General features: G+C 41.1%; 1 protein-coding gene across 2 annotated transcripts; it reads left to right on the top strand.

Moving 5' to 3' along the window:
* Positions 1-434: 434 nt before the first annotated feature.
* On the top strand, positions 435-26,097 carry arhgap45b (Rho GTPase activating protein 45b). 2 transcript variants are annotated; one of them, XM_037770208.1, is made up of 24 exons: positions 435-1,113; positions 2,606-2,858; positions 4,374-4,556; positions 9,259-9,402; positions 9,697-9,781; positions 11,519-11,591; positions 13,511-13,586; positions 14,074-14,205; positions 14,828-14,889; positions 15,821-15,931; positions 16,081-16,161; positions 16,274-16,441; positions 16,702-16,839; positions 16,989-17,185; positions 18,191-18,312; positions 19,032-19,118; positions 19,281-19,382; positions 20,238-20,401; positions 20,517-20,705; positions 20,800-20,937; positions 22,020-22,291; positions 22,384-22,621; positions 24,063-24,168; positions 25,086-26,097. In XM_037770208.1, the coding sequence occupies exons 1-24, from the start codon at positions 769-771 to the stop codon at positions 25,616-25,618; spliced, it is 3,999 nt and encodes a 1,332-aa protein (XP_037626136.1). In that variant the 5' UTR covers positions 435-768; the 3' UTR covers positions 25,619-26,097. The 2 variants fall into 2 exon arrangements, with proteins under 2 accessions (XP_037626136.1, XP_037626137.1); XM_037770209.1 differs by lacking the exon at positions 435-1,113 and adding an exon at positions 1,227-2,146.
* The last annotated feature ends 817 nt before the right edge of the window (positions 26,098-26,914 follow it).

Genomic DNA, 26,914 nt, shown 5'->3' with positions numbered 1-26,914 from the left:
GTTTTTGTTTTCAAGTTATCAAGTTTTAAGGTTTAAAGTTTTTGTTTTAAAGTTTAAAGTAAAGTTTAAAGTTTTTGTTTTCAAGTTATCAAGTTTTAAGGTTTAAAGTTTTTGTTTTAAAGTTTTAAAATTTAAAGAGACTTAAAACAAACAGCAATAAATTAGCAGTGTCATTCAGTAACAGGACATATAGGCTACATTCAGTGTGCAAATAGTCCTTAAACTTGCATGCTTATAAAATAATCTAGTTTAAGGTGTCTCTGTAGCTCACACCAAGATGAGGGTGCAAAAACTTAAAAAGTGCTTTTGTACCTCCATCTTACTAATATGTTATCTATCCACAGTATCTCTCCAGTTTTATATTTTTATTATTATCAGGCTATTTGGTGTCTGGAGCAGGTACAGGCGGAGGGATACCATCAAAAGCTGCAGGTCACATGTTGGAAACACACACGTGTGTCAGGATGAAGTGATGAACTGATTACTGTGAGTCTGAACAGAGAAACAGTTTGTTTGTTTGTTTGTGCGTCAGGACGCATTTCATTCTCCATTTAACTTAGTTTTTAAGTTATGAGGAAGTTTAAAGTCTGGGACACAGTTTCTTTTTTCAGTGTAATTTAAAGTTAATTAATCTTCCTAAATCACAGTGACAAGTATATATATTTAACCACCCACGTGTCCCTCCGCCTGTTGAGGAAACTGTGAAGTTGCGCGCTTGGAGCGGATGCCAAGAGTGTCTGTGGTGCGTCAGTGAGCCTGCGCGGCTCGATGTGCGACAGCGACCACAACAGCAGCAGCAGCAGCAACAGCAACAGGAGGAAGATAGACGCACAGTTAACGTGGCTGCACGTCGGCCTGGATGGCACCGAGCAACCGCTGAGCTCCAGCAGCACCGGTGGAAGAAGAAGAAGAAGAAGAGGAGGAAGAGGAGCACCCAAGTGGCGAGTCGGGGGGTGGGTGGGGGATCTGTGCGTAAAACTCAAAGAAGTCAGCATGGACGGCAAAGGCACGCTGAAGCTGTTCACCAGGAAGAAACGGGAACTCATCAAGACGCACTCCATCTCGAAGAAGAGCCGAGCAGGAAGCCCTGGGCCGCAGAGCAGCAACCAGTCGGTGAGTAGAGGAGAGTAGAGTAGAGTAGAGGAGAGTAGAAGAGCATCACTTCTGGTTTCTGCAGCCTGACGCACAGCTCAGTCTGCTGCTGCTCTCAGTCTGCTGGCTGACTGCTGACCTTCAGGCTGCACAGACAGGGCTCTGGACCAGGGTGATAGTGTGTGTGTGCATGTGTGTGGAGACAGGTATACGTTTTGTTTAAGCTTTAATGGCTGGTGTGGAACTACTTTGACTCATATAGGAAGTAGATCTTTTGTGTGTGAGTGAGTGTGAGGTCAGTGTCAAAAAGTTGCCTTGTGCTTGTGAGTAGAAGAGCATCACTTCTGGTTTCTGCTGCCTGACTGACACACAGTCTGCTGCTCAGTCTGCTGGGTGACTGATGACCTTCAGCTGGAGCTGGTGGAGACAGGCTGCACAGACTAGGGCTCTGGACCAGGGTGATAGTGTGTGTGTGTGTGTGTGCATGTGTGTGGAGATAGATATAAGTTTTGTTTAAGCATTAATGACTGTGGGCGAAACTACTTTGACTCATAGGAAGTAGATCTTTTGTGCGAGTGTGAGATCAGTTTCAAAAAGTTGCCTTGTGCTTTAGTTAGAATGGGGATAGCAGAGCTGTAAGGGTGGAAGGAAGGAGCATGCTGAAACCGTTGCTCTACGAGTACGAGAGTTAAGAAAGCTGAGGCGAAAGGCAAGGACAGGCTGAACAGACAGGGCTCTGGACCAGGGTGATAGTGTGTGTGTGTGAGTCAGTGTTTAAGCATTAATGACTGGTGTGAAGCTACTTTGACTCATAGGAAGTAGATCTTCTGTGTTTTTGTGTGAGTGAGTGAGATCAGTTTCAAAAGTTGCCTTGTGCTTTAGTTAGAATGGGGACAGTAGAGCTGTAAAGGTGGAAAGAATGAGCCTGCTGAAACGTGGTAGCAAAAGCAGCTACAACCCTTACTCTACGAGTACGAGAGTTAAGAAAGATGAGGCCAAAGGCAAGGACAGGCTGGACATACTGCCAAACAAGCACAGCATATGGCTTAAGCAGGTATGTCTTGAGTATATATGCATGTGTGACGGATAATATACATATAAGAATGCTTTTCTGCTTTTTGTTGAAATGTTTTGCACTCATTGTAGCAGTGAGTATAGGCCCAAAACTGTACCTATATAAGTGGGGGATGAGATGCACTAACCAGGCAGAAACAAACCTTTTTACGTGACTTTTAATTTCTGTTTTGTAGGCAGATGAGAAGGTCAAAAAAACAATATCACTGTTCTTACTCCAAACAGTAAATGACATTTCTATACCCGGCTCTGTTTTGCCACACCCGACCCGACAGCAGCTTGGAGTCAGGAAGTGTTTCACAACGCAACACAGGATCTTGTGAAAGCCTTCACATGTGTGTTTACCAACAACAGCGCTGCTGCCGCCTTCATGCCGTTCAGGTCGAGCTGGAAAGAGTGAAAGTGATCGTCTTGACCTTTTTGTTTTCCTCTCTCTCAGCTGTCCATCCTTCAGGAGCAGCCTCGGAAAGATGCAGGCGATGCCACCCTCTCGTCTTCGCCCTCGTCCTCCTACTCCTCGTCTTCAACTCTGACCCCGACCTCCGCCGGGCACTTGGACCCGTCCCTGTCCTGCCCGGGCACCCCCAGCCCTCAACACTGCAAGCTGGCGGGGATGCAAGGAGTGGGCTGCCCATCTCCTGTGGGCACCCTGAAGAGACCGACTGCCCTCAGCAGACACGCCAGCGCTGCAGGTCAGATTCAGAACATCTGTAATTATTCATCACCCTGTTGAGTTAATGAAGTCTTCTCAAAATCCCACACCCCGGCTGAAACAGAAAGCAAAACCTGGAGAGAGAGACAGCACACGTACAGTGCACAACATATTTAAAAAAAACACCATCTACCTACTTGAAGTTTTGCAAGCAATCTGAATGTTGTGTTTTTACTATTATTGCCTTTTAAATTCACTTCAGTATGAATAAAACGTTTGAGAGTGTAAAGGTGGATTTTGAAGCCTCGAGCTATGGAAAGATGAGAGTCCCAGTTTTCATTACTGATTGATTTGTTGGTTTATTCTTTTCCAACACATTGTTTAGTCTCAAATGTCAAAAAAAAGATCCATCACAATGTCTCAGAGACAAAGGTGACATTCTCAAATTGTTTGATTGGACTAATATTCAAAGGTATTTGATTTAAAATGATATTAAATAGATAGATAGATAGAAACTTTATTGATCCCGAGGGAAATTCCAGTTTCCAGCATCACAGTTCCATAGTGCAAAACATGTTAGTAAAAAGGCAGTAAAAAAGTTAGTAGTACAAAGTACAAAAAGAGAACAGCAGCAAAGCCTCACATTTATAGGAGTAGTTTCTATAGGAGTAGTTTTTTTATTTATTATTATTACTGCCACTTTAGGACTTAGACAATTGTCATGTGTTGTTGAGTTTAACGCCTTAACGCAGTCGGAGGCTTTAAAGCTAGAGTGAAGATACTGGTATCATATGTAACTAGAAAACCAAAGGAATCCGACAACCATGTCATACTAGCTTTTCTGGAAGGAGGTTAAATAACGCTCCAAACTTAGGCTAAATTTTGGTGAGGAAAACTGTCATGGCCATTTTCAAAGGGGTCCCTTGACCTCTGACCTCAAGATATGTGAATGAAAATGAGATCTATGGGTACCCACGAGTCTCCCCTTTACAGACATGCCCACTTTATGATAATCACATGCAGTTTGGGGCAAGTCATAGTCAAGTCAGCACACTGACACACTGACAGCTGTTGTTGCCTGTTGGGCTGCAGTTTGCCAAGGTTTTATTTGAGCATATTTTTTATGCTTAATGCAGTACCTGTGAGGGTTTCTGGACAATATTTGTCATTGTTTTGTATTGCTGATTGATTTCCAATAATAAATATATACATACATTTGCATAAAGCAGCATATTTGTCCACTCCCATGTTGATAAGAGTATTAAATACTTGACAAATCTCCCTTTAAGGTACATTTTGAATGATAAAAAATGTGTGATTAATCGCGATTAACTATGGACAATCATGCGATTCATCGCGATTAAATATTTTAATCGATTGACAGCCTTAATTGTTATGTATGGTGTGTGTTGTCTTATATGCCAGTACCAAGGACAAATTTCCATTTTATGGAAATCTAATGAACAATAAAGTAATACATTTTGGGAAATAGGCTTATTCATTTTTTGCTTGATAAATGACTTAAACAATGCATTTGTCTCCTATGTAACCTCAGGTTTCCCGCTGCAGTCGTGGGTGTTCACTAAAGGCCATGGAAAAGGGGCCTTGACCCCGACTACCCCGACTGACGTTCAGGAGAGCACGGCCATCGAGGTTGAGGACATCCCGGCCCTGCTGAGGGACGTGGCGCGCTTCGCAGAGGCTGTGGAGAAACTGAAGGATGTCGTGCTGGCTGAAGGTACAGTAACAGATTTAAGTTGTTTAAAGCTTCCACCAGACACAAATCAACACACAGAAACATAGACCTGATGTTTGATTTGAAATATGAGTTGAACTCGTGTCTGTCTTGTCAGCTGGTGCATTTTTACCAAATTACAAATCACAGAAACGGGTTTGAGGACATGTGTTATGGGTTGAGTTGGGTTTGAACCAAGCACTCTCTGTACTGCGATCACAGAATTTAAGACTTGAATCTTGAATAATACTTGACCCCGTTTTAAATTGAGTTTTGGGCGATTGGATCATAAGTGGACAGCAATAAATACAAGTGTAAATGACCACCAAGACGCTCTGTGATCCGATCACTCCAACCTAGGGATGCACCATACAGATATCAGGCTGCAAACTGACTCAAATAACTGGATCGGGTATTGTTGACAATAGGGCCGATCTATTCAATTAAATTCTGTGTTTATATACTATATACATTATATACTGGAATTTAGATTCCTGTTTAAGTTTTTAATTTGTTGCTGCATTAAACATTTTTACACTTGAATTGTAATTTCCGTTGAAGATTTTTCACCAAGAAGCTGGTGTACAAGTTATTATTTTAATAATAAATACAAATTCCCTAAATTTATATATTTATTTGTTGCATTTTTTTTTATGAAGTTAGGAAAGCTAATGTTACCTTACACATAACAGAATGATCCCAGTCACTTCCACACAGTGAGGCATACAGCTTATTAATTAAACACTGGTATCGGATCAGTGCTCGGTATCAGCAAATACCAAAAGAGGAATTGGTGCATGCCTACTCAAACCACTTGCCGAGGTCATCTGAGACACATTTGACCACATATATATCTTTTGTAGCGTAAATGCTGATGCGACAAGAATGTATACGTCATTAAAGCCGCCGCTCTCCTTTTGTTTCTCCTTTTTCTCCAGTTTGTTCTCACATAAGCTGGCTTTGTCTAAGATGTCTGAAAATTTAGAAAAGTCCATAGAGATTTATAACGAGTGCGTCAAAAATCTTGGGACGATTTTGTTTTCCTGGATCACACCAAGGGATAGACCCAGTCTGTGTTTTGATTTCTTCTTCTTTTAATTAGATTAGACATGGGGAAGTGCATTGCTGCCTCCCGCCGGTTAAAAACAACCCATTTGGTCTAATAGAAATGATGTACGTGTTTTATTAGTGGTCACTCGAGACGCATTCTAATACCGGGTGTGAACTGACGTACTCGGAGCTGTCCACTTGTGATCGGATCACCCAAGACGCATGTTGATGCCAGGTCTGAGCAGGGCCTCTGTTCTCTTTGTGTGTGTGACCAGTTATGATTTGTATCTTCTGGCTTGTTGGACAGTATGTCATTGTTTCTTTTTGTGTGGTCAAGTCAATTTTATTTGTATAGCCCAACATCACAAATTTGTCTCTGGGGGCTTTACAATCTGTACAGGATGCGACCACCCTCTGTCCTTTACAGTACGACCCTCTCATCTTTCCTCATCTCATGAGGAAAAACTCTCCCCAAAAAAAAACCTTTTAACAGGGAAAAAAATGGAAGAAACTTCAGGAAGAGCAACAAAGGAGGGATCCCTCTTCCAGGATGGACAGATGTACAATAGATTTTGTGTGTATAGAGTAACAACGTAATGAAAATACAACACAGACGATCATTATGAGGACAGAGACAGAGAAGCATCCAGCAGTGCTTGTGGGACATAAACAACAGAGGGTTATGAAGAGGTAGTGGCTTAAAGTTAATATCTCATCGGCAGGACTACCATACTTGCAGATTTTCCCGGCAGACTCACGTTTTTCATTGCCCTCTCCCAGTTTCCTCCTGTGGTCACACTTCTCCTGTTTTTCTCCCAATTTATGACACATTTTCACACCATTTTTCCTTTTCCTTATCTCAACCCGTTTCTGGCACTGTACAGCGTGTATAAGCCCTACTGTTTCCAACCGGACAACAATAGAGCTACACTAAATGTCTTTTCCCGGCGGAGGAGGGCTGCAAAGCCGTCGTGGCGCGCCGCAAGCCATTGGAAATAACAGGGTTCAGAACGCAGTGGTGCCGTTGTCACATTTTTTTCTGAAAGGGTCTTCAGTGAGTGAGAGTACCAAGAGAAAGAAATACTCAAGCAGGGGCAGGAAATGAATGAATGAATAAAAAACAATGAATATTAGCCTACTTTATACCAGAGATTCACACAAGTTCACACCAGAGGGGCGAATTATTCAGTTTTCTTTCCTGAGAATGAAAATAAAATTAAAAGTTGGCCTATTTAACATTAAAATGCTGTTGTACTTTATTGTATTGTTATATTAATTATTTAAAAGTCACCAGAATGCATGAAACAAAGTCTTTGAAACTCAAATTTTTCTGGGGGGGGACGCCTAGACCCCTCGCCTTGGTTTTGAAATCCTCCCTATTTCTGAGGTCTCAAGGTTGGCAAGTATAAGTACTACAAGGCTTAAATTATACATTGAGACTAAGCCCGACCCACTAGCAGAAGAATAACTAACTAATTGAATGTTGGGGCAAAAAGATGGGTTTTGAGTTTGGATTTAAAGGCCTCCACAGATTCAGACTGTCTGGAGCCAGTGCAATGAAGCTAAACTGGTGTAACATGGTCAAGTTTTCTAGTTTCAGTTGTTGTGTTCGTCTGTATTTGTAATACGTTTGCAGACAGAACAATACTGTTTGGCCTCTCCTCTTCCCCTTTGCGTTGCATGCTCCAGAGGCTCAGTTGCACAAAGAGGACATGAGGTATCATCAGGTTTACATCAGTCCTCTTCACCGACACGTTTGCGTAGTGCATTGGGGGGGAGGGGAGGAGGGAAAACGAGGGCGGAGCCACCTTGCACAAGCACTTGCTAGCAAGTTGCTGTGAGCGTCCTCTCTCCAAGTGAAGGGCTGCGTTTCCGCTGCGCCCTCAGAGTCGACCGCACTCTTGTCTCCAGCAGGAAGCCAGTTTCTTGTTTACTGCAGCCTCATACACGCACTCTTCCCCTCCTGTGCAATGAAGCCAGGCTTAAAATGGCTAAACACCTATACCTTTCCTCAGGGGAGTAAATTGCCACTACTTCAGAGTTGACTCCACCTGCTGAACTAACTGGAAGTTTGAACGAAACGGGTTATTGAGTGTTGAAGGTTTCACCAGAGAGTTCTGTGGTTCAGATAAAAACAGAAAGAGCTTTGTTGTTTCTGTCTGCCGTTATCTGGCTCTGTTCTGTCTTGTTCTCCACCCAGAGTGCGCTTTCTAAACAGGAAGCCATGATGGATAGCCTCTGACAGAAGGGCCTCGTCCACACTTCCTCCTCCGATAGGCTGGCGGCATCGCCGCGACGCCTCTTCTTAATCAGCAGCACAATCAGAGTTTTAGCCTCATCTCTCCTCCCCACTGCGATCCAGTGCACACTACTTAATCTGGAGCTCCTCGTTGCTGTTAGGTTCCACTTTATTTCCTTAACACCTAAGTGTAGGGTAAAGGGATTTTGTTTTCATGAGCCACAGAAAGCAGATGTAGCACCTTACCAGAATTACTTTCTAATCTTGCTAAAGAACAGTTGACCACATCCTCTCTGGAACGGTGTTCAGGTCACTCTGTTCTTATTGTCTGCTGCTGCTGCTCAGACACTCTGACACACATTTTCAGACAGACTGTGGGAGGATGGAGAACCGGCTGCCCTCTGGCCTCCTCCCTGAGCGAGCTGCCTCGATTTTTAGAAAAAGGGTTTAGTATGAGGTTGCAACATTGGACAGAAACAAGTTAACGAAACCAGTCTGTGTGTGTGCGTACGTGTGTGTTAGGAGGATATGAGGATGCAGCCTGCAAATGTGACATCAAAGCAGAGGAGCTGACACTGTGTACCCCTTGACCCGACCTGTCTGACACTCTGGACCTGTTCGCCCATTACCTCCGACCTAACTGTCTGTGCTCAGACTGTCTGTGCTCAGACTGTCCGTCTCGCTGCCGTCTCCATCCGCTATGCAAAAATCGTTGAAACACTGATTTTCAGATAAAGGAATAGTTTGACATTTTGGGAAATAGGCTTACTTGTTTTCTTGCAGCGAGTTAGATGAGAGGATCGATACCACTCTCGGTAAATATGAAGCTGCCATCTCTAAGGCTCACTAATTAACACATTATATTTTGTTTGTTTAAACATAAACTGTTTCAGCAGGTTGCCTGGCAAACACAAGAAAAAGCATGTCAAAATGTCTGTTCCTTTTAAAATATATGAAAATTTCTCTTCAGTAAACATTCATTTATTTTTGGTCCAACACCACCAACAAGTTGTAATGCATCTGCTAGCATGGACTGAACTCTCCCTTACTGATGCATTCAAGTTGCATTTCCCATTTTGTACATCCTCGATTCCTTTCCTCGATTCCTCTCCTCGCGTTTTAGTCCTGGCAAACGGGAGATGCGAGCAGAGGAGGGGAAGAAGGGACGCGAGGAGAGAGGAGTCGAGGCAACAGACATTTAACAAAATGAGACATCATTAATTTAACTTTGATGTGATGGGTTGTCTAAGTGTAAATGCCTCGTACTTTATGGGATAAAACCGTGGTATGTTTTTGTTTTTTTGTTTTTTTTAAGCCCGTTGAGGTATTACTGCATTCCTCTTGTTGCTCCTCTCACTCTCTCAACCTCTCCTTGTCTAAACACTCCTTCCTTCCTCCTTCCTCCGTCTCGTCCAGGTAAGAAGGAGAATCAGCGGCCCGTGGCTCACGAGTGTTTGGGGGAGGTCCTACGGGTGCTGCGTCAGGTCATCAACACCTACCCTCTGCTCAACACCGTGGAGATCCTCACTGCTGCCGGCAAGCTCATATCCAAGGTCAAAGGTCAGTCAGGATATGCTTTCCAAAACTACTAACAGTAAACTAAACATTTTGTCTTTATCTGGTGACAAATTTGGTTTAGATGGAAAGATTGTAATGCAAGAACAAAATACATGTTATTTTTTAATTGTTTTAAACTAGTTTGTTTGAAATGACTTCCTCAGTTCTAACATCCTTTGGTGATGCTGTACATGTAGTTTGATGTAACTGATGTGCAGGTGTTGGAGTTAATTTGGTCAGCAGTGTATTTCAAACCACGACTGAAACCTGAACACATGCATGGTTGTGATTTTTCAGGTTTCCACTATGAGGCTTGTAATGAGGCCGATAAAAAGGACTTTGAGAAGGCGATTGAAACCATTGCAGTTGCTTTTAGCAGCAAGTGAGTATCTGATACACCTTCACACAATATGTCTGATTATCAAATTACAATCTTTTAATCCTAAAGTAACCCGATAGGGACTACTGCTGGTATGATATAGTTATCATCCTTGCTCCAAAGACTGATAGGTATCAGTGTTATCTAACCAGGTGTTACCTCTTTAACAGACAGAAGAGTCAGGTAGTGTGTACGTGTTAATGCATACAAAGTAGTCTGTTGTTGGGAATTTGGAGAGAAAAGTGCAGCGATGGTGACACATTTGCATGAGGCACAGCTGAAAACAGGAAGTGGTTCTTTTTCTTCTGTCGTATGACACAAAACCAAAACTTGAAATTGCTGTTGACTACCTGGCTGCTAAGTGAACAGATTGTTTATAGACTGAGGAGATAATAAATCACAAGAACGTTCTCTTGATTTGAGAGTACTTGAGACACATTATTATATGTGGCAACTATGAAATCATCAAATCTGTTTTTCTGAGATTAATGTTTTTTACCTGAACGTTTTCAGTCCGTTAAAAGATAATATCATAATGAATGAAAGTAAACCCAGAGTAGAAAGACGTGTCAGTTTTACGTGTAATTGGAGTACATTGCACCAACAGTTTATCACATGCTAGTCTGTGCCATTTCGGGGGTTTAGACATCTGTCACAGAGCGTCAGGAGGAAGTGAGCTGGCAGAGACAGTTGAAATCTGTCTGACGTGTCTGTTTCCTCATTCTCTCCTCCTCTCTTCCTCTGTTTGACTCATTTTCATGTCACAAACAGAAAAACACCAAAATGGAGATGCTGCTTTTTGTTTAGCTCGTGTTTCAGCAAACATTTCAACCAATTGAATTAAAATGTGGGAGGATTTTTCTTGAGTGGATGAGGGATATGTTGAAAAATGTCTATATGCATTACATCATTACATTACATTACATTATATCTCTTTACATTGCATATTCTTTTTATACTTCATACTGTGAACCTTTGCACATTCCTTGGAGAATTTTGCACATTTCTGCTACCAATTCTAAAAACTGCATGTATTGCAGTACATATTTTTATAGTATTATTTTCATATTTTCTTTGTAAATTTCCTCTATACAGCTTTCATTTTAATTCAGATATTTTACATTTTTATAATATATTCATTGTAAATTTCTTCTATACAGCTTTTGTTTGAATTCAGATATTTTACATATTTTATAGAATTGTTTTCATAGTAAATTTATTCTATACAGATTTTATTTAATTCAGATAATTAACATATTTTATAGTGTTTTTTCATATTTTCATTGTAAATTTATTCTATATAGCTTTCATTTAAATTCAGATATATTGTACATATTGCTATAGTATTTTTTCATATTTTCATCATACATTTCTTCTATATTGCTTTTACTTTAATTCAGATATAGTGTACATCAGAAATAAAATTAGTTATTTGACATTCAGCATAAATGTCAGAGAGTAAGATCATCCCAGGTACCTAGAGAACAGTAACTCAAATTAAACTTCTTTTTATCACTTCCTGTCTCCAGCACATTTGTACCTGTGGAGACGTCCTACAAGGGCCCCTTCGTCTTTTTAAAAGCTGCCATTTTCTGTCATTTTTCACACACAGACAGATCATTATTACTGCCTCGTTCTTCCCACTGTGACCTCTCATCACATCCATATTATATTTACAGTGTATTCTTATTTCTGTGTGTAAAGGTAATGTAAAGGTGTCTTTGTTGTGTTCCTCCTCAGTGTGTCTGAACTGCTGATGGGAGAGGTGGACAGCAGCACGTTGCTCTCTCTGCTGCCCACTGAGAGGAGCAGGGTGAGTTTATCACACAGCTACCAGTATCTTCCTGCCAATTGTGCGTTTCCGTAGAATTGGTGCCTTTTCCTTCCCCAGGACATTTCATGCATAAATATGCATGACAAATATCTGTATAATACATTATATTATCAAGCAAAATGTACTTTCACTTTGTCCGAATTGCAATTTGAAGATACATCATATAAAACCTTAATAAAAACTACCTAGAACACTGAAAAAATTGGATTTCAGCCCCTGACCACTCTAATACTACTTTTCACCATGAAATATAATGATTAGAATCCTTCAGAAATCTTTTCTTTTTTGTAATTCAAGTTTTTATTAACTTTTTCAATACATGCAAACATAATGCTACACAACCAGTTGCTACAGTAGATCAATGAAAAATAAGTAACAAAACAAATAAAATGTGGGCACACAAAATTAAAGCTACAAGTACAGTAAAAAACCTGTGGACCAGTGAAAAATAAAATGTATAAAAAATATATATAAATGAGGGGCACCATTAACAAAACATATTGAATATTTATTTCATGTTAGGTTCCTTCCTTTATATACATCAGAAACTTCATTAAACATTCCTTGGTAAATATTAGTCCTTGTGATTAGAACTTTAAAAGAGGCGATGTCTGTCATCAATTTTAACCATTTAGCAAGACCTGGTTTTCATGTCTTGCTAAAGTTGAAGGTGCAATGTTATGTAGTACTGTATGTCCCAATTCTACGATACAGTACTGCATGCAACAGTACGTGCTAAAAATAAAAATAAAAAGTGATTTGGAACGCAGCCTAAGTTCTCTCGCTCTATTTTCTGTATTTTTGATCACATTGTAAGTATGACTGAGAATGTCGATCTCAATGTACAGTCCTTTTACCTAGAATTATTTCTTAGACTTAGAATTTCTTGTTTTTTTTTTAAATAGTTTTGGTAAAACACTAGAAGGTGCTAAGTGTTCTCATGCTATTAGCCTAGCTGTGATGCCATGTGGCTACGTTACATGTAGGGCTGTCCTCGAAAGAAAGAAACTCTTAGTCAACTAACACTCAAGCAATTTTGTTAACTAATTGATTAGGTGATTTAATGGACAGATAAAGTAAAACTGAGTTTCTCCACAAAGAATCACACATAAGTGACACTTTATATCTTGTGTTTACCAGAGATGTGCTCAGAAGTTTCTTGAAAAAAAGTCATTCAGCATGAAAAAAGCATAAAATTGACTAATCGACTAAAGAAATCTTAGTCGACTAAGACCAAAACGACCGATTAGTCGACTAAACGACTAAGAGGTGGCAGCCCTAATTACATGTATTTGCTAATGCTTTGCCAAAAACTCAGTCCTGGTATTGTCAGTCCTGTTACTCATATGCAACCATCTTCCATTTAGAAACCTAGTAAAAAAAAATCACAATTACACATTTTGAATAGTTAAATGTGTGTTATTAGATACTAGGGCTGCCCCCTCTGTATCGATTGTTTGACTTTTTTCATGCTGAATGACTCATTTCTAAGAGACTTATGAGCACATCTCTGTTAAACACAAGATTTAAAGTGGTGTTTTTGTGTGAATCTTTGTGGTGAAACTCAGTTTCACAGATCTGTCAGTGAAATCAATTAGTCTCCAAAATTGTATGAGTGTTACTTGACTAAGAATTTCTGTTGTTGAGGACAGCCCTATTAGATACAGAGCTGAAAAAGAATGAATGAAGTTTAATTTTGAAAAGTTATAACATGCAAATGGCACCGATTCGGCAGAAAGACAAATTGTGCACCAGTTTTTAACACCTATATCAAATACATGAGGTGATTTCCACTCCCAACTTTCCACTGGATGAAGAAAAAAAAAATCCCTCATGATGTTGATGACGAGCCTTGATGTGTGTTTGTCAGTAATGACTCATCTTTGTATTTCGTGTAGTCGATGGAGAACTTGTATGCTGCCACAGGTCAGGGAGCAGACGGGGGACAGTTAAGGAGCGACCTGCAGGACATGGGTAGGCCGATCAGCTGTTCCTCCACTCTCTGCTTCTACACCTCTGTCCTTCCATTCACTCTCTATTTTTGGGAAAATGCTACTTTTTAATGATATTTTCATATGTTTGTGTACTCTATCATCCGTTTACATTAGAAAGTACACACACTGGCTGTCTGGTAGGTCACCCTCTGCTGACGTAAATACTGTAGTACATCAACGTGTTTCACAATAAGAGAGCCAGCTACAGAAACTCAGTCTTTATCACAGAAAACCAAAGTTACAAACAGTATTGAAAATTACAGTATTGTCCACAGTGAGTTAAATACAACAGTGACAAACAAACACAGGATGTTGGAGATCATCTTTAGCTCTGAATCTTCACACCTCGGCTGCAAAACCTTTTTTGCCTCCCACAAATCATAATCGGCAAAAACAGTTAATGTTGTCACAGCAACCAACTGTGCTTGTTCCGGTGTAGTGACCTGTGTTTGTGTGTTGATGCGTAGGCAGAGCTGAGGAAGTGAATGTGATCCTCCAGGACAGCGAGGGAGGGGTGGACTCCGCTCTGCTCTATGCCAAAACCATTTCCAAGTACATGAAGGACCTGATGAGCTACGTGGAGAAGAGAACTTCACTGGGTGAGTAGGAATACCCGAGGTTAAGTTTATTATCGGATTAATCTAATTGTCAGTTAACATAATTGATGTTATTAATGCATTAAGAAAAGACTTGATTACAGCTTCTAAAATATGAAGATTTACTTGCTTAATCTAGTTTTATATCATTTATGGGAAAAAACCAAACATAACACAGGTAGCATATTGTGATTGGTATTTGCTATTTTGTGGACAATTTATAAGCTTAATGATCAATCGTGAATAGATATAGATTAATCAGTGATTAAAGGAATATTTCTTCCACAAAATGACCATTTGTATATCAACTACTCACCCCGTGTTACCTTGAATTCTTGAAGAAAACTGTTTTTCTCGCATGCCTACATGGTGAACGGAGAATCCAAAAACAGAAAATTCTTGATGAATGAATGAATTGTGTGAGAGTTTGTAAACCGATGTTTTGCTGTTGTTGAAACGCGGCCCCAATTTACTTCAATTCATCAAGATTTTTCTCCATTTTTTGATTCTCTGTTCACTGTGGAGGCCTGTGAGAAAAACAGTTTTCTTCAAGACTTTAAGGTAACACGATAATTGCAGCCATAGTAAATGAACAACTGTTTCCTCTTTTCTTCTATTTTACCAGAGACTGAGTTCTCCAAAGGCCTCCAGAGATTGTACCAGTCCTGCAAACACAGCATAACACATGTAAACCTCATTTATTTCACCTTTGAACATCCCTCACTGGTTATCTGTGATATTGAATGTTAAATGATTTTTCAACCTGGACCCTATTTTCCTAGGTTTTTGTGTTTAAGGAAACATTTTTGAAATTGGTCCAGTATTGAGGGAAAACGCTGCAGACAGCAGCCGCTAAATGGGCTGCAATGTAATCTCTCGGGGCAACTCCTCACCGTCAATGTACGTCCACTAACGGTACTTGTTTTTGCCACTGACAGGCTCAGATTGTTATTAGAAGAGACAACGTTATGGAAAGGACCCTACAGAGAAATAAAACCTTCTTTACCGTTCGCTTGATCCGGCCTGTTTGTTATTGTGTGTCTCACTCGGAGAAGTCTTGTTCTGAAACCTAACATCGCCTCCACATTGTCGAAATCATCTAAATATTCAGCCATGACATTGAAAATATTTTAGACAATACTAAGCTACGCTTTCTGTACTCCAACACGACAAACTCTGACAACACCGGCGCTCCTCTCTCCAACTCTCACTCATGTTTCCAATGTTGTCTTCCGGCAACAAGTCACATGACACATAACAAACAGAAAGGTAAAGAAAAATATTTTATTTCAGTGTAGGTACCGTTCTATAATGTTGTCAGACAGTTATAATAACAATATGAGCCTGTCAGTGGCAAAAACAAGCACTTTTAGTAGACGTACGTTGACGGTGAGGAGCTGACCTGAGTGATTACATTACAGCCTGTTTAGCAGCTGCCGTCTGCAGCGCTCTCCCTCAATACTGGACCAATTTCAGAAATTGTTGTCCACATTAGCCAAAATAGGGTCCAGGTTGAAAAATAGCAAAGTTACCCTTTTAAAGCAATACGGCATTTTGTCCCTCTGATTGTGTTGGATATTAAACCTCCTCTTTCCGTCTTTGTGTTGGCTCCCTCCAGCCCCAAATGCCCCTCTTCTCCATCTACTCTCTGGCTCTGGAGCAGGACCAGGAGCAGAGTGTGGGGCTGCAGCAGGCCAACACCACCCTGCACAACCAGACCTTCATCCAGGTAAACTTTACTGAAGTTTGTTGCAACGTGAACACTTTAACAACTTCTGCGATTTCTTGAATCACCCTGCGACAGTCACTCATGCATGCTGCTGTTTATACTGGAGAGTTTTGCCTCTGTACACATGGTGTTGATCTGTGTCTGTGCAGCCTCTGATGCAGCGTAAACATGACCATGAAAAGAGACGGAAGGAGATCAAGGAGCACTGGATTCGGGCTAAGAGAAAACTGGTACGACCTCCTATTTTGTACACGTGAGCCCACGTTAGCAGTAGACTGTTTTATTCATTTCTAAGTAACAATAATAATTTATAAGGACCAACAATTATTTATCTTTGTTCAGATGGAGTGTGAGGTGAACCTGCGGAAAGCCAAGCAAACCTACATGGCCCGCTGCGAAGAATACGAGAAGGCCAAAACGGCAGCCTGTCGAGCTGAGGAAGAAGGAGGAGGATCGACAGCAAAGTCTGTGGAGAAGAAGAAACGATCAGAGGAAGAGGCTCGCAACAAGGTTCTTATCATTATTTTATTTTATTGCTGTAACTGTGGTTTCAGAGATTTATCAACTGTGGCATTAAATATGAAAATAATTTGCATGTTAAGAGCTAGATGTTCTTTTTTGGTGACATGTGGTTGTGTTGAAATGTTTATCTGGCTGCCACGTTTACTCTTCATTTATCTGTGTACTAATCTGACAGATTAAAACAGAAAAAAAACTGAAAACGGGAAGTAAATTGAAGATCTAAAAAGTTTGTGTGTATGTGTGCGCAGTCAGACGAGGCGGAGGCCACCTACCGGACATGTATAGCAGATGCCACCACCCAGCAGCAGGAGCTGGAGCACACAAAGGTCACAGTGCTGAGACAACTGCACGACATCATCAAACAGAGCGACCAGACCCTCCGCTCGGTCAGAACAAACCTCATTGTTACAAAATGGTGTCAAACTTGACTGTATAGCCCTATATCCTATACTCTAGTTAGGTTTTGAGCAATGATAGAAAGTGACAAATGGAGACTCTTTGCTGATCCTTTTGATGTAATTCTTTCCTCTACCAGGCCACTATCTCGTACTACCAGCTCATGCACATGCAGACGGTAGCCTTGCCGGTCCACTACCAGACTCTGTGTGAGAGCAGTAAGCTGTATGACCCAGGCCAGCAGTACGCTGCCCACGTACGAGAACTGCAGCTGCCAGGGCAGCCGGCTGTTGACTACACATTTGAGAACTACTCTCCCTCCAGCTCATCGTCACAGTAAGAGCTTCAGTCAGAGCCACTATTATCAAGGTTTTCAATTGAAACCTTTAAGGGATAGTTTGGATGTTTTGAAGTGGTGTTGTATGAGGTACTTATCCATAGTCAGTGTATTACCTACAGTAGATGGCAGTCAGCACGCCTCCGGGTTGGAGAAACAGACAGGAGTACCAGCACGGAAGCAAAGCAATGTACTGCTGTGGACGAGGGCAGCAGCAAAACATATTTTAGCCACCTAAAAAAAAACATTATTAGTTTAAATGTACACTAGATTTAGAATATTTTCACCACTTAACGTTGCTGTGCGTCTCCGACGAGGAACTCAAGCCGTTATATCCATCTCTCTTCAAATCCACCAGACTCCATTGACAAAAACGGTCATTTTACCTCGCAAAACACAGGAGTTGCTTGATTACCGCTGCCTTGATTCATTTGTTAGTTTGTGTTATTGTGTTACTTTGGTGAATCCGAACTAACCCTTTAAAACACCAAAGTCACACAATAACACAAACAAACTAACCGATCGAGGCAGCGGTAGACCAGCAACTCCCGTGTTCTGCAAGGTAAAATGACTGTTTTTGTCAATGGTGTCTGGTGGCTTTGAGGAGAGCAAAGATGACTGCTTCAGTTCTCAGTCGGCAAGGTAAATGCGGGGAAAATATTCTAAGTATAGCTTACTTATTTAAACTGATATTGATTTTTTTAAATTTTGGTTTTAGGTTTAGCTTTCTTCTAGGTAGCTAAAATATGTTTTGCTGCTGCTCCCGTCCACAGCAATACATTGCTTTGCTTCGGTGTCTGTACTCCTGTCTGTTACAGAAAATGTTTAATATTTTGGTATATATTCTCATTCGCTCTTGTGCTGAGAGTTAGAAGAAAAGCCCGATACCACTTTCACACCTGTACAGTAAATATGAAGCTACAGCGTACAGCTGGTTAGCTTGGCACAAAGTCTTTAAGAGATTTTAAAATAATAATAAATTGTCTTCTAATTCCACATTGTAGCCATGGCCACAGACCAAGGAACGACAGTTTCAACACAGAGCAGTCGAGCCACACAGACAGTCCTACCAGCAGTGTGGATACAGCAGCTGGAGAACACAGAGACACAGAGGCTCACCGCAAGAGTAAGTGATGCCTGCTGCTGCTACTGCAGATATTAATGAGCTGTAGTTTTTATAAAGATTAGATAAAGATTATTATTAATGAGACATCAGCCTGTTTTTGCCTGTGGTTCATTTGCTCATTTCCTTCAATATTTCAAGAGTAAACAACGGTAACAAGAGAACATAGGTTGTGTCTGAAATTGCATACTATGCACTGTGTGTATACTATTGTTCAACATACTTTTGTGTAAATGGACATCATTACACAACGTAATTTACGTCGTCACTTCCTGAGAGCCTCCTTGCTGGTTGTGTAACCATGGTAACCAAACTCATGTGGCCCAAATGATGACTTGGTCTGAACTAATTTAAAAAAAAAAAAATTACACTTAAATTGAAACCTTATTGTCTGATTGTTATAGAGCTGTCCGTCAATGTCTGTTATGAACATTGTCGTCACTGCTGCATTGCATTGTGGGATACTTATGCCGCCGTAGTGTCCAGCGTTGCATACTGTAATATTTCACTGGAAATAGTATGCAACTGGCGTGCTATTGGTTCAAACTAAGCTTTCGGACATACTAACAAATCTCACATACTGTTTTACCGTACTAAATAGCAATAGGAATTTCAGACACAACCAGTGACTTGACAGTAGACAAAATGTCTCTCTTTAGCCATGTAAACCCATTATTCTGATACCGACTATTCACATGTTCTTGTCCCTTCGTTATCCCCAGGGCTGGGCCACAAGTCGTGGGGTTCAACAGTGAGCGACGACAGTGTCGTAGGAGAGGGAGGCCTAGAGTCTCCTACTGCCAGCTCAAGTGAGTGAAGTGTTGTTGAAACAGATTCACAGTAATGTACACCAGAACATCTCATTTATAAATAACCATAAGGGACATTTATTTTTTTTCTGCTTAATGGCACACAGTATGTGTGTCATTATTTATATGTGAGATGATACTTAAACTGTATATTAATTCTAGGTGACATCAGTAAAATTGTTCGGACATCATCCACTGGAACAATGTCGTCCAATGAGGACGCAGATGACAAAGACGGGAATGTGACCTCATTTGAAGCGCCAAGTAAGATTTAAAGATTGTAATCACTCTGGATGTGACTATTCAATAGAGAGGCGAAGTCCCTCCCCTTCCTGTGGACCCCATGGGACCTTATTTCGGAAAAAATATGTACGGTTGTCAATGACGAGAGACAAATCATTTTTTTAATCCCATTTGAATTGCGCCATGAATCACACATATGTTTGTCAATTTAAAAAGTCTTTACACAATTTTGTGTAAAACCGCTCAGTGAACTACATCTCTCGTCTCACACAAAATACATCACCAACACTAGCTAGCTAGGTAACTTAGCTATGTTCCACGCACAAATGAAACGTTATCTTACCTGATATGTTTTATCCAGCGACTCCTGGTCTTTTTATGAGCTGGGAAACGACAGAATGAGTAAGACCTGTTGCTGGTGTGAGTCCATCCCAGTAGGAAACACACAGGCGTCATAGCCTCAGCGAGAGAGACGTCACATACACAACTTTTGGGTGTCTTTCTAATTACGTATCTTGACAGTCTTATACTTCAAAAGTTTTACCACAAACTGCGACTTTTTTGGCTTGCAAAATTATCTTTTAAATTGACAAACATATGTGTGATTCATGGCGCAATTCAAACGGGATCAAAAAAATATTTGTCTCTCGCCATTGACTACCTTCCATATTTTTTTCAAAATAAGATCCCATGGTGGTCCACAGGAAGGGGCGGGACTTTGCCACTCTATAACATGGCCAGACTGAGGAAAAAAAAAACGCTTGGGATGTATCATCTTGTTTTCAAGGGGGTCCCATTATTATTCTTTAAATTGTTGGCTGTGAATCTTGTATGAGTTTTCTGGAGTGTGTATGACATGAGGGTCTTTGTCTTCAGACATGAACGGCATGGATCCTGATGTGGTGGTGTCCACCAGACCTTTCCGTAACGTTGGCCTGTCTAAAGCAGCCCTGACCCACCGACTGAGGAAGCTACGGACTCCTTCAAAGTGCCGCGAGTGTGACAGCTACGTTTACTTCCAGGGGGCCGAGTGCGAAGAGGTGAGTTCCCTCATCTTCGTCTCTTAACATCCAACCTGCAGAGGGAGACTCTTGAAGCATCTCACTGATGATCAGACGGGGTTCATGAGGCCAACACCTTCTTCTCTGTCCTCAGTGTTTCCTGGCGTGTCACAAGCGCTGTCTGGAGACTCTGGCCATCCAATGCGGCCATAAGAAGCTGCAGGGCCGTCTGCAGCTGTTCGGCAGGGACTTCTCTCAGGTAGCCAGCTGTGCCAGTGACGGCATCCCCTTCATCATCACCAAGTGTATCTCCGAGATAGAGCGACGGGCGCTCAAGATGAAGGTGAGAATTTATACTTTGTGTTAAAGCGAGTATTGCTGGATGTCTTGAATCTTTGCCACAGAGGTATTTTAAACCGTCTTCTTCCTCCTTGCAGGGCATCTACAGGGTGAACGGGGTCAAGACTCGTGTGGAGAAGCTGTGTCAGGCTTTTGAGAACGGCAAGGAGCTGGTAGAGCTGTCCCAGTGTTCACCACATGACATTAGCAACGCCCTCAAGCTTTACCTCAGACAGGTACACGCATATAAGCCAGCACATACAAGAGTAAAACACAGTATGCTTAAGTGTGGGCCTTGGGAACAATGGCATCTATCGTGGTGGCAGCTAATGGGGATCTAGTAAACAAATGTACCTGATTAAAGTAGTTTATCTTCTACTTATTAAAAGTTTGATATAATAAAGCACTGTAAAAAGACCATTGCATTAACATCAATATGTTTAATGGAATTTCAAATTTAAGGTTGTTTTTCTTTTTTTTCTTTCTAATATAATAATTAAAATCAGTCAAGTCTAGTTATTATTATTATTATTATTATTATTGTTATTGTTATTGTTATTATTATTATTATTATTATTAATATTAATAATAATAATAATAATAATAAATCTAGTTCATTCATTTATATTTTATTGGAGAATTAAAAGAGAGATTAATACAAAACGTAGGTCCATTATCAAGTAAAGGAAAAATCCAATTAATTAAAAGCAAACTAATGGAGCCCCTTAAAGCTGGAATTTGGGACTTTTACATACAAGGGCACGTCCGTTAAGGCCCTGACACGCCAAGATGATGGTCAGCCGTCGGCCAGTTTCAGGCTGTCGGTGAGCGTCTGTCGTCCTAGATTTAACAACGTGTCCCGCACCGTCGGCTCTAGTCTGCCCATGTCAGAGGTTTTTCGGCCGATTCAGCATGTTGAATCGGCGGCGGAGCCCGTCAGTGAGAGAAATTACTCTGATTGGCTGTTCAGCTTAAACAAATCGGTGCAGAAGTCAAGAGGGCGCACACAGATGGCTTTTTAGTAAATCAGTTTGGTAGCTGAACTCACAAATGGGTTTGGAAATGAGTCAAAAAGTGAGATTTGTTTAGTAAAAATTGCATTTTATTTTACCTGAAAAAAGCAATCTCACAGGCAGTTACCTGAACTTCTTAATTTTAATAATCCTTCTTTTAATTATCGGGTTAAATATAATTACTCAAAATAAAAATAGCTTTGTAGTCATTTACAGACCTCTCTTGCTCCTCCATACTTAAAAGGTTGTGTGTTCATGCTTAATTCAGCCCCTCTAACGCTCTTCCTTCTTCCTGTATCCGTCAGCTGCCAGAGCCCATCATGCTGTTCCGCCTGTACAACCGTCTGATGGGTTTGGCGAAGGAGAGTCTGCAGGGTGACGCAGACACACCAGAGGGAGAGGAGGCCGAGTCGAACAGTAGCATCCCAGGCATGGGCAAGGGGCGGGAGCTGGTGGATCTGGGCCCTGATAGCGACCCAGAGGTCCTGGTCCTGGTGGACAAGCTGAAAGAGCTTCTGAAGGACCTGCCCAAGGCTAACATGTATACGCTGCGCTACATTATTCGCCACCTCCGGAGGTCAGTAATAAAAAAAACAAAAAACAGTAGGAAGATATAAGACCAGGCTCTCTTATTTATTCTTGGTCCTTCCACTGTCTTCCTCCCTCCAGGATTGCAGAGCTAGAGGAAGACAACAAGATGAGTCCCAGTAACTTGGGTATTGTGTTTGGTCCCTCCCTGATGCGTCCCCGTCCGACCGGGGCCACGATATCCCTGTCCTCTCTGGTTGATTACCCCCACCAGGCCCGCATCGTGGAGACCCTCATAGTCTTCTATTCAACCATCTTCCAGTCCAAAACCTCTCAGACCCACAAAACCAGTCGCTCTGCTTCCGTCTCCACTCAGCAGGTAGGACTCCCTGTGTAGTGTGAGTGGAAAATCATCTCCTTATGTATTTGCAACAGACAGTATGTCTTAACCCTTGTGCATCCCTTTTAAAACAGTTGTTCTGATGTCCTGCAGACAAAAATGTCCACGTCAAAAAACTGCCATAAACACAGGGGGAACTCACAAACATTGAATTTAGGGCTGTCAAAGTTAACGTGATAATGCGTTAACGCAAAATCGTTTTAACGCTGCTCATTTTTTTTTTAAACGCATTAACACATTAGATCTTTCAGAGGTTGTAGCAGGCTCAGTAAAGCTAGAGAGAAGATACAGGCGTCATATGAAACTAGAAAAACAACCATGTCATACTAGCTTGTCGCAAGGGAGGCTAAATAACGCTCCAAAATAAAGCAAAATTTTGGCTAGGAAAAACTGCCATGGCCATTTTTAAAGGGGTTCCTTGACCTCTGACCTCAAGATATGTGAATGAAAATGGGTTCTATGGGTATCCACGAGTCTCCCCGTTACAGACATGCCCAGTTTATGATAATCACATGCAGTTTGGGGCAAGTCATAGTCAAGTCAGCACACTGACAGCTGTTGAGAGCATATTTTGTTATGCTAAATGCAGTACCTGTGAGGGTTTCTAGACAATATTTGTCATTGTTTTGTGTTAATTGATTTCCAATAATAAATATATACATACATTTGCATAAAGCAAGCACTTTTGCCCATTGAAATATACCGCTGAGCCTTTTGGTGGTGTTGTGGGCCCTATAGGAAATTTGAAGGCAATGAATGGGACTACTTGTTTTATGCTCCTGTAGATTTATTATCACAGGGAAATATTTGGTAATTCCTCATTTGCATTGCAGCTTATCATTCTGTTGATCTAAACTTGGTTGCTATGTGAGGGCACACACCAGAAGAGACAGTAGCCATGTCCTTTACACCACTGTGTCAAAGTACAGCCTCCCTCAGCATCTAACATGGCTATTGACTCTTAATGTAGTTACAAATAAATATGTATAACCACTAATTAAAAGTCTTACTAGGGTGTGAGAGCTTGCTAGTTGACAGATCTTTGAATACAAAGATTTTTACCAAAGATAACTTGATCCCTTAGGAATCATTTGGCAAATATCCGTTCACCCCAGAGAAATGGCAACCTGTTTTACTCTAACAAATGAAAGATGGTCTTACAGAGAAGCTGCCAATAATTTATGAGCATGAACAAAACCTGGTGTACCTCTTCCTCTGGAAAGGCAAGAGGCAAAAAAAACCAGAAGCACTAAAATGTCAACACATCCATTCCCTCATCCAGAGTTATGGCCTACATTCATGATTCATTTGAATACAGCTTTTCCATCCTGATTTGCATGTTTTGTTATGCTGTCCATGATAAAAAAGACTTTCACTTTGTTTTTCTTGATAACAATCTCAAATTAATTTCCTGGTTCAGGATAGTACTGCAGATGATAAGATAGAGAGCTCTGCTGATGGTGAGGAGGACGGAGGCAGAGAGGAGCCAAATAAACCAGAATCTGACAAGATGGAGGAGGGATGTGGTAAGTTGTTACAAAGCCTAGGTTGTATTGTACTGTTGTAAATGAACAAAGTGTAAATTAAATCATTGAGTTTATGGTACTTAAGAGTAGCTGGAATACACATATATCACTTCTAAAAATTAGGGCTGTCAAAGTTAACACGATAACGCATTAACGCAGATTGTTTTAACGCCACTAATTTCTTTAACGATTTTTAGGTTGTAGCAGGCTCAATTTTAAAACTAGAATGAAGATACAAGCATCATATGAAACTAGAAAACCTAAATAATCCATTGGTACCAACCATGTCATATTACTACTACTCGTCACGAAGGAGGCTAAATAACGTTCCAAACTTAGGCTAAATTTTGGCAAAGAAAAACTGCCATGATTATTTTCCTTGACCTCTGACCTCAAGATATGTGAATGAAAATGGGTTCTATGGGTACCCACGAGTCTCCCCTTTACAGACATGACCACTTTATGATAATCACATGCAGTTTTGGGGCAAGTTATAGTCAAGTCAGCACACTGACACACTGACAGCTGTTGTTGCCTGTTGGGCTTGAGTTTGCCATGTTATAATGTGAGGGTTTCTGGACAATATTTGTCGTCGTTTTGTGTTGTTAATTGATTTCCAATAATAAATATATACATATATTTGCATAAAACAAGCATATTTGCCCACTCCCATGTTGATAAAAGTATTAAATACTTGACAAATCTCCCTTTTAAGATACATTTTGAACAGATAAAAAATGTGTGATTAATAGCGATTAACTATGGACAATCATGTGAGTAATAGCGATTAAATATTTTAATCGATTGACAGCCCTCCTAAAAATATAATTTATCTAGAAAATTTAGCCTTCATTTTTAACTACAGTCAGTTTTTTTTTCACCCCTGTGCAACCCTTGGCCTCTTCATCCCCATTTAGGAAGTTCTTTGGGGTCGCTGGGGTCTAGCGAGCAGCTCCCCGACTCCGACTCAGAGTTGGACGAGAGCGGTCAGAGGACTGCACACTCCCGCAGCCTGGAGAAGCAGGAGAGTGAGGTGAGCATGGACGAGAGCGGTCAGAGGACTGCACATACCCGCAGCCTGGAGAAGCAGGAGAGTGAGGTGAGCATGGACGATGACCATCTGAGCTACAGGGACAGCCTGGACCTGTCCAGTCAGTCTGCAACCCAAACCGACCCGGAACAAGAAGCTGATCAGGACCACGACGACAACCCCGACGACAACCCCGACGGAGCAGAGCCCCCCGCACTGCCAGACAGCGGGCCCCCAGATGACGAAGCAGGGGCAGAGCAGGACCTGAGCACCTCTCTGGCCGAGCTCAATGTGAACCAGTCCAACAACAACTACCCGTGCTCCCCCGTATTAAGCTTGTCGGGGCATCCACTGGCGCGTCTGTGTGGAAAGAAATTACCCCTGACCAGAAACAGGGACAGTGAGCCTGAGTTTGTCTGATATAATTATTGAAATCATTGTGTGTGTGTGTGGAGTCTGTTAGTTTGAGTTGACTGACAGGATGATTGTTTTTTATTCATTAAAATCCAGCAAAACCTGCACCTGAGAGGGCTATTGTATTGTGTATATCTTGATTTATTTTTTAATGTGTTTGCAACTGTAATGATCTATCCTGGCAGTGAATCCTCTGCACGCTAAATGCTGTTTGATACAATTTACTCCCGTCATTTCAAGAGGTTTTGACTCCAATGATTTAAAAGTATTTTTTTCAGTTTGTATTTTCAAGTGTTTTACTTGTTGTTCTTGCAAGCTTGAGCAAAGGTGGGTAGCAAGCCGCATCAGAATGTGCAAAACAAATTTAAAGTGCTGCTGGTTTTATTTCAGCACTAAAATTTTAAAAATAAATTTAGCAGTCTCTTATAAATGTTGCCTGTATTTGCCTTGATGTTTGGTCTATTTTAATAAACATTTTATTTTAACATGGTTTTTAAGATTTGTTATTCCGTCTGCAACCGTGTTTTTATATCATCTTTGTGGATTTTACAGGTCAAAGTAAAGAAAAATGGGGAACAGTTAACTAAAGGTGAGCAGGAAGAAAAATACCCAAATGAGTTTATTTACTATCACTGAAACATTCACTTCCCTGGTATTGGGGGAGGGCACTAGAGGAACAGTTTACTGCAGTGGGTCAGTCTAAAGCAGCGGGTCAGTCTAAAGCAGCTGCAGCATGGCTTTCAAAAGGAAAAAGAAGGTAGGCTTCTAAAACCACTACAGCATGCTGTAGATTTGTAGAGTAGATCATTTTCAGGTTCATGCTTGTATTTTGGGTTTCTACTAGAACATGTTTACATGCTTTAATGTTAAAAAACAAAAAAAAAGTCCTCATACTGTCTGTCTATACCTGTGTTCACTCTCTGTTTTAATGCCTGTCTCTTTAAGACACCCCTTCTGAAAAAGCCCAGTCTGCTCTGATAGGCTTGCGAGAAAAATATATTGCACCTTTGCAAACGTTGTCTAAAAGGTAACCCACAAGGTGCGAAAACTCTCGTGAGACTCGCTGCCCGACGACTTATCCTAACCTTAACCATTCAAGGCCAATGCCTAACCTCAACCATGTCGTGAGAGTTTCACAACTTGTGGGTTACTCAGATGGGGGGCGAAATATTCTAACGAGTCGGCAAGTGACATAGGAAGGGGAGCCAAATCTGAATGGCTTGTTGAATCATGTTTTCTGATCCAGGCAGCCCACAAAAAACTGACTGGGTCGTCTTATTTCAGTTTGTGGGTTGGTAGGAA

This window comes from Sebastes umbrosus, chromosome 5 (assembly GCF_015220745.1).
Source record: "Sebastes umbrosus isolate fSebUmb1 chromosome 5, fSebUmb1.pri, whole genome shotgun sequence".
NCBI lineage: Eukaryota > Metazoa > Chordata > Actinopteri > Perciformes > Sebastidae > Sebastes > Sebastes umbrosus.
This window is presented reverse-complemented; position numbering and strand designations above follow the sequence as displayed.

Excerpts from the sequence above, each read along its gene's own strand:
- arhgap45b (XM_037770208.1), top strand. The coding sequence starts at position 769 with ATGTGCGACAGCGACCACAACAGCAGCAGCAGCAGCAACAGCAACAGG. Across the intron at positions 4,557-9,258 it reads GGATGTCGTGCTGGCTGAAG|GTAAGAAGGAGAATCAGCGG; the intron begins GTACAGTAACAG and ends CGTCTCGTCCAG. Across the intron at positions 16,840-16,988 it reads GCGACCAGACCCTCCGCTCG|GCCACTATCTCGTACTACCA; the intron begins GTCAGAACAAAC and ends TTCCTCTACCAG.